The sequence below is a fragment of the Grammomys surdaster genome, unplaced genomic scaffold (assembly GCF_004785775.1).
Source record: "Grammomys surdaster isolate TR1022 unplaced genomic scaffold, NIH_TR_1.0 437, whole genome shotgun sequence".
NCBI lineage: Eukaryota > Metazoa > Chordata > Mammalia > Rodentia > Muridae > Grammomys > Grammomys surdaster.
In genome coordinates this window covers 1,206,078-1,218,166 of record NW_021604856.1, presented here as the reverse complement: position 1 = coordinate 1,218,166, position 12,089 = coordinate 1,206,078, and the positions used below count along the sequence as shown (strand labels likewise).

At 46.9% G+C, this 12,089-nt stretch overlaps 1 protein-coding gene across 2 annotated transcripts in view; it reads left to right on the top strand.

The window, feature by feature from the left end:
- Tln2 (talin 2) overlaps positions 1 to 12,089 on the top strand; it is a 181,210-nt gene that overhangs the window by 85,664 nt on the left and 83,457 nt on the right. For both annotated transcript variants that reach the window (XM_028781451.1, XM_028781452.1), the window contains exons 30-34: positions 2,316 to 2,409; positions 4,981 to 5,070; positions 7,425 to 7,547; positions 8,834 to 8,977; positions 11,062 to 11,223. In XM_028781451.1, the coding sequence (XP_028637284.1) occupies positions 2,316 to 2,409; positions 4,981 to 5,070; positions 7,425 to 7,547; positions 8,834 to 8,977; positions 11,062 to 11,223 (613 nt within the window). The remainder of the gene's footprint in view (positions 1 to 2,315; positions 2,410 to 4,980; positions 5,071 to 7,424; positions 7,548 to 8,833; positions 8,978 to 11,061; positions 11,224 to 12,089) is intronic.

Here is a 12,089-nt window from a genome sequence, read left to right as displayed (position 1 = left end):
GAGGGGAATGGAGGGAGGGACTCTGTGAGGGGGAACCAGAAGGGGGCAGGCAGCATTTGGGATGTTCATAAATAAATAAAGTAGAGAGAGAATAATCGAGGTTGATCTCTGGTCTCCAGATGCATGTGCACAAACATGGATACCCACACAGACACCATACATACCACATACACACTCCCCCGACCCCCACACCCCTCCACACACAGACAGGAACACATTTAGTGAGGAATGGATTTGACGGAAAACTTCGGTGATGTGTAGAAATGAGCTCTAAGAATCATGTTTTCACGATTCAGGACACGCCCTGAACCTTACTACCATGACACGTGCCAGCCTGTCTCCCCAGAAGTGGGTCTCGAGAGCTGCCATGCGGGACAAGCCATTCAGCTCTCTGTAGGATACTTGAAATGTACCCACTATACCCTCCCAGGTCACTGGAGCTAGGGGCTGTCCTTCCATCTTGGTCTTTCACCTCCCATTACATGGAAGAAAATATTGTACTATCTAATGACACCCTAATAAAGCACTTTTCAACAAGCTACTATTCTGGGATTCTTTCTTGAGTTTGAGAATGTTTCTCTTCTTCTCATCCCCCACCCTGACCCCAGCTGAGCTTAAATGGAAAGCAATATTCGATCACATAATTCAACTAATTGCCTTTGTATGTTGGCAATGACGTTGTCCATCTAATTTGCTATTCTGTGGCAGACTGAGAAACCTGTTGAACTAATACAGTGAGACTCTTTTTTTTTTTTTTTTTTTAAATCAGATGGTGTTACTAACCACATGGGTCTTATTTTGGCCGTGCTTGCTCTAAGTTGCTCTTCTGCTGTGGCAGGTAGGAAGTAAGAATAGAATTTTGCCCTGCCAGAAGTCTGGACCTATCATAGCCCCACAGAAGAGGGCTTTGGGTCAGGCATGGATTTAAAGCTTAGTCCTGTGCCTTATTTGTGTCCTCCTCATAGGGAGGCGTCGCCCCTTTTGGAGTCTTCATTTATGAAGCATGAAGATTTACTGCTTTTACTGACACAAAATATTTTTATATATTTATTGATACAGTGTAATGATCCAGTACCTGTGTATAATATATAATGATCATATCAGTGATTAGCATTTCTAATGGCTCAGCATTTATCATTTCTATGCAATTTCAAGGCTTATTTTTTAATTTTTGAAAACTTTGTGGGGTGTGTGTGTGTGTGTTTACATCTGAGTGTGAGTTCCGTGTCGTCGTGAGCTGCCTGGCATGGGTAGTAGTGGGGGGTGTGTGTGTGTATGTGTGTGTGTTTACATCTGAGTGTGAGTTCCGTGTCGTCGTGAGCTGCCTGGCATGGGTACTAGCAAGCAAGCTCAGGTCTTTTGTACAAGCAGTGCCCTGTCTGCATCACCGAGCCGTCTCTCCAGCCCCTCGGACTTACTGTAGAACGGTAGCACTGAGGCCAGTGTGATATTGGAGACAGAATAGACCATTGGTCAGTGGGACAGAATAGAATCCAGAAGCAGATCCCACAGACATAGCCAGCAGTGTGATTACAAAGGCAATTTCATGAAGAAAAGATGGAGTCTCAACAGATTCTGTTAAAACAGACTTCTCTTTGTCCCTAAACTAAAGCAAAACGTCAGCTTCTCTTTCCCACCTGGTAGGAACTAACACGGAATGGAACTTGAGTTTCTAAGTTAGCCATAACCCAGGACATGTTAAGCCCAGAGGCTGCTCAGGAGAGTGGAATCTTTGCAGGAAAAAGAAAATGGGTTTATTTATAAGTTCTGAAAATAGAGTTGCATGTAACTAATAGGGGGTCTGATATAATCCTGTTGGTGTTAGTGAAAAAAATAAAATATTTTAAAGAATAGAACTTGGAAAAGCTACTCAGGCACAGTTTACTATCTGAAGTATTTGAAAATAATCAAAATATATCAAACCTGTCCAGAGCAGCCTGACTGGATAATCTTGTTCCTTGAAGGCTGCTTGAGAAGGGTCCTGAAAATGGTGTCAATGTGGCCTTTTGACTGTCTGCGGCTTCATTGTCTCTCATGAATATATCAAAAGATAGTCCTTAAGGGATCCGTTAGAAATCATACAAGTAGTCAGAAGCGTAGCAGGGAGCCTACCTTTCCCCGCCTCTGCCTGTGCTTCATTCGGGTTGTATAGAGAGAGCTTGTTGGGAGGCCTTTTGGGGATCACAGCCTAAATAGTCACTTGATCTCTGCCAGAGGTGGCGAACAGCTGTTGACGGAATTGGCTGACATTTGTACACGTGTGAAATAGACAAAGCATACCCACTCGAGCCCGTGCCCTCTCTGTTCCTCCCCAGAGCTGTGACGGAGAGCATCAATCAGCTCATCATGTTGTGCACTCAGCAAGCCCCTGGGCAGAAGGAGTGTGACAATGCCCTGCGAGAGCTCGAGGTGAGTGCCCTGCAAGGCTATGAGGGTCGGGAGCTCTGCCCGGAGCCGGGTCTTCCCCAGATGGTGGGTGACTCGTCTCTCTTCTATCTATGCTTCTGTCTCTTCTAGGTGGAAGGAGCTAGAGAAAATGGCATTTCATACTATTTTCACCAGGATTTCTCCTTTTCCTACTAGACCAACATGTAGTTTGTTTCTTAAAGGATTTTTCAATTCAAACAGGAAATGGTGTTGCGTGTAGGCTGCCAATGAGCAGACATTGCCTACAAACTATTAAAGAGATTATTCTTGGATAACCAGGAGAGAAACAGAGCCTGGGGCTGGAGAGACAACCCAGTTGGTAAAATACCACAAACCAGGAGCACCTGAGTTCTAACCCCAGACCACACATACAGAAGTTTCTCATGGTGGTGGAGGAGGTTGAGACAGGCAGATCCAGGAGGTTTCCTTGCCAGACACCCTGGCCTACTCGGTGAGCTCCAGGCCAGTGAGACAGAGTTGATGGCGCCTGAGGAATAGCACCTGAAGGTGACCTCTGGCCTCCACACCCACGTGTTCACATCTTCACACAATTATTCTCACCTACATTTTATTCTGCCACATGTAAGGGACACACTGGAGGAGGTCGAAGGGCTCATTTGCCTCTTTATAACTTAGGAAGCTCCTCTTGGCACTTGTGGGTACCTTTTGACGTGCATTCGTGGTGTGTGTTTTTGTCTGAAATTATGCAATGCTTCTCATAGAAAGTCTATGGGCAGAGAAAACCATTTTGCCTACTCATCTGTAAAGCAGTCCTTACCTACCTAGATCCAGTTGGATGGGCTCAGGGTATCTCCGTAGACATAGATGGTTTGTACCTATCGTTCTTCCAGTTGTCCTCATGGCTGGCGTGGGTCTGACTTGGTAGGAATACCCATGGCAGCTTCTAAGTGCTTCATCAAGGCCATGATGGTAGTGATAGCTAGAGCTGAAGTGAACGGTGTCCAGTAAGTCAAGACTGAAGCATTTGAACATTGTTAGGAACGGTTCTTCCATGTGTTCTAGTTTGCTTTCTGTTGCCGTGATAAACACCATAACTGAAGGCAACTTGGAGAAGGAAGAAGCCAATTTGGCTTACAGTAGCTGTACGGTTTGTCACTGAGGGAAGCCCAGTCAAGAACTCAAGGCAGGAACTTGAAGCAGAAACCACTAAAGGACACTACATACTGGCTTCCTTCCAGGCTCATGTTCCACTTGCCTTTCTTGTACAGCTCAGCCCTATCTGCCTAGTAATGGCGCCACTCATGATGGGCTGGGCTACATCTATTAGCAATCAAGAAAATGCCCTGGTGACTTGCCCACAGTCCCGTCTCATGGAGGCAGTTCTTTAGATGGGGTTCCTTCTTTCCACGTGTATTGGATTGACAACCGAAATCAGCCATTACACGTGAGCCGTTCACGGCCTTAGCATGTTCAGTAGCGAATTTCACCCTCTCAATGTGTGTGACACATACGTAGTTGGTCTAAATAAGACTCGTTAGCGTGGGTGCCCTGTGCTTTAAAGGCTTCTCAGGATTATTGATGCTGAAAACATTTCGGTTATCCAAGAAGAGGCTTTCGATAAAATAAGCTCCTGCCCTGTGCAGCCCTCTTCCCTCTGAATGGATTCGTATCAGCAGCTCCCGTTAACCCACACGCACCCTTTGGAACTCAGGTCCGTTGTCATTTTCTTGACTGTGTCACCAGAGGCTGCTGACTGGTAGTGTGCAGTCTCTTGATGATGAACACATTCAAGGGTCCGTCCCCTGGCTGTCAATCAAAGGAAGAACTCCTCATGGGTAGTGATCCAAGGTCCTGGGGAAAGCTAGTGATTTTTACTGATTTGGAGAGACAGAAGAACCGACTTTTACGAGCTTCCTGCATGGGTACCTAAGCAAGAGTGGACTTTTTCTACACTTCTCAAATCAATAACAGATGAACCATCCCGGGGGCCACCTTTGGGGAGTCCGTTCTTCCGTGTGCTTCCACTAGAAGGCCCCAGAATTGAAATATTGAGGGTCCTTCTTAACCAGAACGAGTGTGCATTCGGAATATAAGCTCTCCAGGGTTACCTAAATTGTGTTAGCCAACAATGAATACATTGCTTTGCAGTAACTTCAAACTTTCCTCTAAAAGTCCTCCTGCAGCCCAGTGTGGTATAGCACATGCCTTAAATCCGAGCATTTGGAAGGCAGAGACCAGGCCAGCTTGGTCTCCAAAGTAACTTCCTGGACAGCCATGGCTTTTTTATACAGAGAAACTCTGTCTTAAAAAAATAAAATAAAATAAAAATTTTTTTTGAAAAAGCCCTCCTATAGATACCAGGTCCCTCCCAAACTGAACTAATAGCCTGAGACCCCCTGCCCCTGGCACCACTGTTTTGCTGACAGGGAATCTGAAGTCTTGACGCCCTGGTCTCAGTTCCTCCTATGACTCCAAATGATTGATCACTTATGGCCCTAGTCCTAGTCCAGCAACAATTAGCAGTGGTTGTACTTGGCAGAGGGTTTCCTCTGTGCCTCTGGCTCACTTGCTAAGCTGTGTTCTCCTGTGTAGACCGTCAAGGGGATGTTGGAAAACCCGAATGAGCCTGTGAGCGACCTCTCTTACTTTGACTGCATCGAGAGTGTGATGGAGAACTCCAAGGTAAGCCAGTCTGTGTTAGTTACCCTCCTTTCTGCTGAGATAACGTACGTAACAAGGAGCCTAAAGAAGGTAGGCTTCCTTTTGGCTTAAATCCGAAGGTCCAGCCTGACGGCAGGATTATGAGACGGACAGTCAAGTCACACTGCGTCTCCAGTCAGGAAGCAGAGAAAGATGAATGCAGGTGTTCAGCTCACTTCCACCTTTTTACAAAGTTTAGGACCCTAGCCTTATGGACAGTGCCACCAAACTGGGTCGTCCCTCCTTAGTCAGCCACGTCTGGAGACCCCTCACAGGCATGCCCAGAGCCTTATTTCCTCAATAATTATAGATCCTGTTGGGTTGACAATCAATATTAACTGTGAACTGTCTGTGCCAAAATACAGACATCAATGCTGCTCCTCAGTGGGGAGAAACAGAAGGGGGAGAAACTGAGAAAAAGCATCTGCCTCACCCTGGGTGGCCCAATATGGTGAAATCTTGTCACATGCTCTCAAGTGTCCTCCACATTCAAGGTCTCTCAGAACTATGTGGAAAGCTGGGTAAACACCAGGTGCCAGACCCCACCCCCCCAAGGTTTGAAGTCTGTGTTTCTGAGGGGCTCCCAGTCCTGCCTCTGTGGTCTAGGAACTTCTTTGAGAACTCCTGCTTATATCATCGAAGATGGGTCTCACTGAGAATCCAGCCTGTGTTTTCTATCCTGGAGGCTGAACTGCTGTTCAAAGTCCTCCTGTGACCTTGGCATGAAAGCCCCTTGTTTGTATTTTGTGCTATCTAGTCGTAGCATACATTTTTTTGAGGGGAATAAATATTAGTTTTGGGTGGTCAGGAAGAGAAGTATGTTAAAACTTACGATGGCTTCAAGGCCTTCCTCCGGAAGATCCGATTCCTCGCTGTTTCGTTGGGGGAAGATGGGAATTAAGACAAGGCAATAGTGAGAGTGACATTTGGGAGCAATAGTGAAGGAGAATGCTCAGGAACCAGAGAGCACCAGTGATATATACCAGAGAGACAGTTGGCACTTGAACTTTTGTCCCCTGTGCACGCTGGTTTCCATCACTTCAAGCTTGGCGAACCGTCTGTATTGAGGTCAGGAGGCTCAGTTTGTGTTAGGCTAAGACAAGAATTTCCTCTGCTCAGCTACTTTCATGGAGTAAAGGGCTGTCTGAATGGAGAGAGTATATGACTTAAATACTTAAAATCTGAAATTTAGCTCAGGCTAGCCTTGAACATGGCCTTTGAAGCATGACTCTGACTCCCCTGCTCTCACTGCCCAAAGTGCTGGAATTGCAAGTGTGTCCCACCACAGCTGAACCGTTGAACCCAAGGCTCCATGCATCCTAGGCTAGCATTCTCCCTGCTGAACTCCACCTCCTCCCTAGGAAGGGTCTCTTCTTAAAGAGTTAAGACGAGGGTAAAATCCTGTGCTTACAAACAGTCCCTAGCTACCTGGCTCTGTACATCTTTATATAAACTCAATTATTTTATATATTAAAAAATTATAGCAATTGGTTTTGTTTCTTCAAAATGGCTTATGGTCTCAGGAAGAATTCTATATCACAGAAACTTGACAATCTCATCTCTCGCCCAAGGGTGAATGAACATTTTCTACTGTATAGTCTATGGTCCTGGGAAGCACAGACTCTCCTTGTGGCAGAGGTCAAAGCCGGGAGAGGATGGGGCACCAGATTTGGGGTAGATGTCCTACTCTGCCCATGTGACCGTCTGTATGATCTTTAGAGGACATTTGAGTTCCCTAGATTGCACACTGACTGTGACAATCCTTGTCAGGCCTTATTTGGAGGGGAAAGAAAGAAAGAAAGAAAGAAAGAAAGAAAGAAAGAAAGAAAGAAAGAAAGAAAGAAAGAAAGAAAGAAAGAAAGAAGGAAGGAAGGAAGGAAGGAAGGAAGGAAGGAAGGAAGGAAGGAAGGAAGGAAGGAAAGAAACCAGTGTTTTTCAAAACTTGATAAATCAATCATGCAAGGGAGAGTGTGCCTTCCACTTTCCTGGTTCGAATTTCAAGTCCAGCTCCCTGAGTGTGAGTTTATGCTCTTAGAAGTAAAGATTGGGCCATGTGCCAGTGAGAGGCTTTGTGTAGATTATACACGATGATCTCTGTGTGTTGACTGAACCCCCAGGAGATTCTGACAACCTTTGGGTGCAAGGTTTGTACTCCTTTTATGTATTCGTCTTCAGCATAGAGAGGTGGTGTAATTCTCTCGAATCTCTCTTGGGTACAGTAAAGGCAAAGATGACAAATGTTTTCAATTAAGTCGCTTTGAGTATTAAAGCAGCAGGGTAACTTCCTGCAGCCCTGGGATGGAATAAAAACTCAATGACTAGTTGCTGTTTTGCAGGTTCTGGGCGAGTCAATGGCAGGGATTTCACAGAATGCCAAGACTGGAGACCTCCCTGCCTTCGGAGAATGTGTGGGGATTGCATCCAAGGCTCTCTGTGGGCTGACAGAGGCAGCAGCCCAGGTGAGAGCCCTGTACACACCTGCTTTCCAGCTTGTGCCCTAGGACATAATACATACTCCTGAGGGAGGTCTGCTTCAGCTCCTCCAAGCACTGGGATAGGAACCATGGGGAAGCTGATGGCTTCTGGGTGGGTGGGCATATAGGGAGAATGCCAGCCAGTGCTTCTGGGCGCATGCGGGGAGGACAGTCAGACTGCATAAATACTGCAGACCTGACACCCAGAGGTCAGAAACAGCTTTTTAAAGCCAGTGTCGTAGATAAATTGTTCCAAGGAGAAGAATAAGTATTGAGTAATTAAAAGGCCCTCAGTCTTTAGAACGGCACGTTAGCCATATTCTTCAGAAGAAAAAGAAGAAAAACTCCAGCCCTATCATGCAGAGCTATAATATGATATTTAGCACCTTCCTTTGGCTGACCTTGTCCATTTCAAGTCATGATTGGGACCGTATAACAAAAACTTCAAAGATGGCAGCATTTAGCTCAAAGGGTTTATCACTGATGGTTAAGCTTGAACTTGGGAGATTTCACTTGTTCAAAGTCAAACATCCCTAATTGAAAGAGAAGATTCCTAACCTTGACCCTGTCCCTCAAACCCCCCCGAGCTCATTCTGTTAGTTATTTCCTACTGCATCCAAAGGGAACCCAAAGAAACAGCCTTTTCTGCAACCATCCTGTTGGAGCAAATGATATCTTTCCTTCCTTCCTTCCTTCCTTCCTTCCTTCCTTCCTTCCTTCCTTCGATCCATCCCATTTGTCTTACTTGATTGCCTAAGCCAAGACTCTGACTGCTATTGGAAATAGTGACCTAGGCATGGACCCTCTGGGTTAGGAAACCTTTGGGCAGCCAAGGCCCTAGGATGAACTGCCTCAGAAGCTCCCTATGTCAGTCTGCACTGGCTTTCTTCTGCCTCTTCTAACTGTAACCCACAGCCAGCTTCACACTAAAGGCAGACATCCTCATGGTCATATGATGGCTGCCAGCAGCTGTGCAAGCTGCACCCATCTGTGTCCGTGCCCCACAGGAGAGCATCTCAAAGGCTTTCTCTTAAGAACAAGGAGGCTTTGTTCCCTGATGCCTGCAGCAAACTCCTGATGGTATGTCAAACTGGCACAGGCCTGTCTGTCACCATGTCTTCATTGGCGAGAGGGATGAGCTGACTTTGGGTAGCTTGCCCTAAGGAGTACCTGAGCTTGCCAGCTGCCAGTACACTGCACACCATTGTCTCCCATGGCTCATGGAGGAGCCTGGAGCCTGAGGTGTGATTTTTTTACCCTTCCTTTTCTAGGCTGCCTACCTGGTTGGCATCTCGGATCCAAACAGCCAGGCAGGCCATCAAGGCCTGGTGGACCCCATCCAGTTTGCCAGGGCTAACCAGGCGATCCAGATGGCATGTCAAAACTTGGTGGACCCTGGCAGCAGCCCATCACAGGTAACCAGGGAAGGATGTGGGGCCTGTGATCTCTTAGGCTTCTCTTGGTGAGCGATGGGAGATGGGAAAGTCAGGAGAGAATCCTGTGTTTTCAAGGCTTGCACACCCAGATGACTGCAGCTGTGCAGATAATAACTGTCTTCATTTCATGAAATGCCCTGACTGAAGCAGCTTGGGAGCAGAGAGAACGTGTATGCCTCTGGTCAGCTTGCTTTCTCTGCCCTTATCCAATTCAGCACACCGGAAATGGTGCCTCCTACTTTCAGGTTCAGTTAGGGTCATCCAGACAGTCCCCACTGGCATGCCTGGTTGAGACTCTCCTTCCGCAGGTGGTTCTAGGCTATGTCAGGTTGACAGATGAACTAGCATCACAATGACCAGGAGAGTATCGCAAATGTGGTAAAGGCAAGAATATACTTATTTATAGATTCTGAAAAGCAACAGAGTGAAACCATGTCACAGAATTCATGAGGAGGGTCTCGGCCGTTTATTGACAGTTCGTTCTGTGCTCAGCGCTAAGTCAGCAGAAGTGAGACCTGACCTTTGCCCCTTTGGGTCTTACTCCATTAGGAGTTCGGTTGGGATGTGTTGATAAGGTAGAGCATTGTTCTAGTTTTGGTTGCTGTGATAAAACACTCTAAACAAAAACAACTTGGGGGAAGAAAGGGTTTATTTCAGCTTCCATTTCCAGGTTACAGTCCATCACAGAGGAAATGTCAGGGCAGGAACTCGAGTAGACACCATGGAGGAATGCAGTTTACTGGCTCACTCATGGTTTTATGCTCAACTTGCTTTCTCGTATAGCCCAGGCCCATCTGCTAAGGGATGTGCTGCCCACAGGTTGGCTGGGCCCTCACACATTGATTATCAGTCAAGACAGTCTCTCAAAGACATGGCCACAGGCCAGTCTGGTTGAGGAAGTTCTTCAGTTGAGGTTCCCTTTCCCCAGATGACTTCAGGTTGTGTCAAGGTAACAATAAAAACTAACCAGGACAGAGATATATTAGGAGAAGTGTGACAAGTTTTCACGGGTCACTTCAGAGATGATAGCACTGAGTCAAGCCTCAGATTTGAGGTCAGAATCCACAACACAGAAAGGAGCCCAAGAGACATTTGAGGAGCAGATGGTGTGTGTCACATACCTTGGTGCCTGTGGTGTCATGGGGACCTGGTTACATAGGAAAACAGTATGCACTGAAAAGAAAGAGAAGTGCCTACTATGGAGTACTAGCTGTAGCCTTGAGAGTGGCATGCCCACTATGAGCTTAGGTCAGCATTCTTAGGGCAGTACAAAGATCTAAGAATACAGTACCAGGGCTATTTGGACCTGCCACAGCCCAGAGTGTATTCTGAGGTGCTCGTGAGCCTGTCTAACCCCCACAAAGGGAAGTCTATGGCTTCCAGAGAGTACTCTGTGTTGAGAATAGGCAGTTGCAAGATGGTCCACAGACTGTTAGTCATTACCTACAGCTCCCCCTAGGGGGAGGAGGGAGTGGTGCATCTAGCCACTTACTGTACCCATCCTAACCTGCTCCAAGGAGTTGGCCACTAGCAAAATGTAGCTATTAATCACTAGTAAAATATCTAGTCCAAATAGCTATGACCTGTGAGTGTCTTGTGCATGCTGAATTTCAAAGACTTGGCATGAACCTCAACTTACAGGATCCTATTGCTATTTGTAAATTGATTATGATGAACTATTTTGGATATACTGAGTTAAATAAACTATATTACTTAATTCACGTCTCTTGTTTCTCTACTCATTTTAATGTGTCTACTGGCAGACTTTTAAAAAAGGTGTCCTAGGCCTTGGCCTGAAGCCTGGGCCTTGGACTCTGGGGTTCCAAGGACTAGCTGACCTTATACCCTTTGAGAGTGGGGCCCAGTACCTCCTTCCCTTTTCTATTTTCACTCTATCTTGCTTCATGTTTCTTGCTCTTTCCTTCCTCGGGGTGACTCTAGGCACAGCAGAACTAGCCAAACGAGACCGCCCAGATTCTGGACATGTGGGCCGCAGAGAGCTGCAGGCCCCTCTGCACTGGCCTGTGTGGTCTCCACCCCTAACCCAGCTCCATGCTTTGTAGGTTCTGTCAGCTGCCACTATCGTGGCCAAGCACACCTCAGCTTTATGCAATGCCTGCCGCATTGCCTCGTCCAAGACGGCCAACCCTGTTGCCAAGAGGCATTTCGTCCAGTCAGCCAAGGAAGTTGCCAACAGCACCGCCAACCTGGTCAAGACCATCAAGGTAGGTGACTGCATTGCAGGCCTTGTCAGTCCCTGTACAGAGAGGGGAGAGGAGTGTGGCTAAGGCTCTATTTCCTGAGACGGACGAGTGGTAAGGTGTAGCCCTTAAGTCATAGGTGGGGAGGGGTCGCTTCCGCTTACTAATCTGGAAATATTCATCAGGAAAGCCCTACCAGCTATACCTCCACGGTAGTAAGTAGGGAGTCACTCCCAATTCTGCAGCTAGGAGGTTAGGGCCTAAAGTTGGGGGCGGGGATGTTAGGGTCCTTTCTTAGTGCTGTGTGTGGGTACAGCCTGTGTGTACTTGGTGTGGTTTTGAGAGGTCTGATGGGGGCTTGTGCCGCTGTTGTTGAAGACTTTTGACCAAGAGAGAATATGGAGGAGAAAGGAAACAGGAAATTATAAAGCAACTGCATTTTTAAAAATCACTTTGGAGCTGGAGAGATGGCCCAGTGGGTAAAATGCTCACCCTGCAAACGTGAAGACCGAGTTCAAATCTCTACTGCCCTTGTAAAAGCCTGACACATCAGTGCACATCTGTATTCCCAACGCTGGCCCAGCAAAGGTGTACGAGTTAAAGTCCATGGGTAGATGAGGGGTCGGGGCCAGGCTCCCTTGCATTGAGTTGGTCAGACAGCAGTCTCTCTATAGGTGGGTGCCCTAAGCAAGGACTGTGCACAGATCAGGTAGCTGATTTTGTAGGAAAACAGCCAAAACCTGGACAGCAAACCACAGGCTCGCACCCCAGTGTCATCTCAGTCCCCACCCCCAGCCTTCAAAGGAGCATTGTTTTGGGAGGCAAGATACCAGTTCTGTGTAAACCATCGGCGCGCTGAGAGGAAAGGGACTGTTGGTTTGTTTACAGTT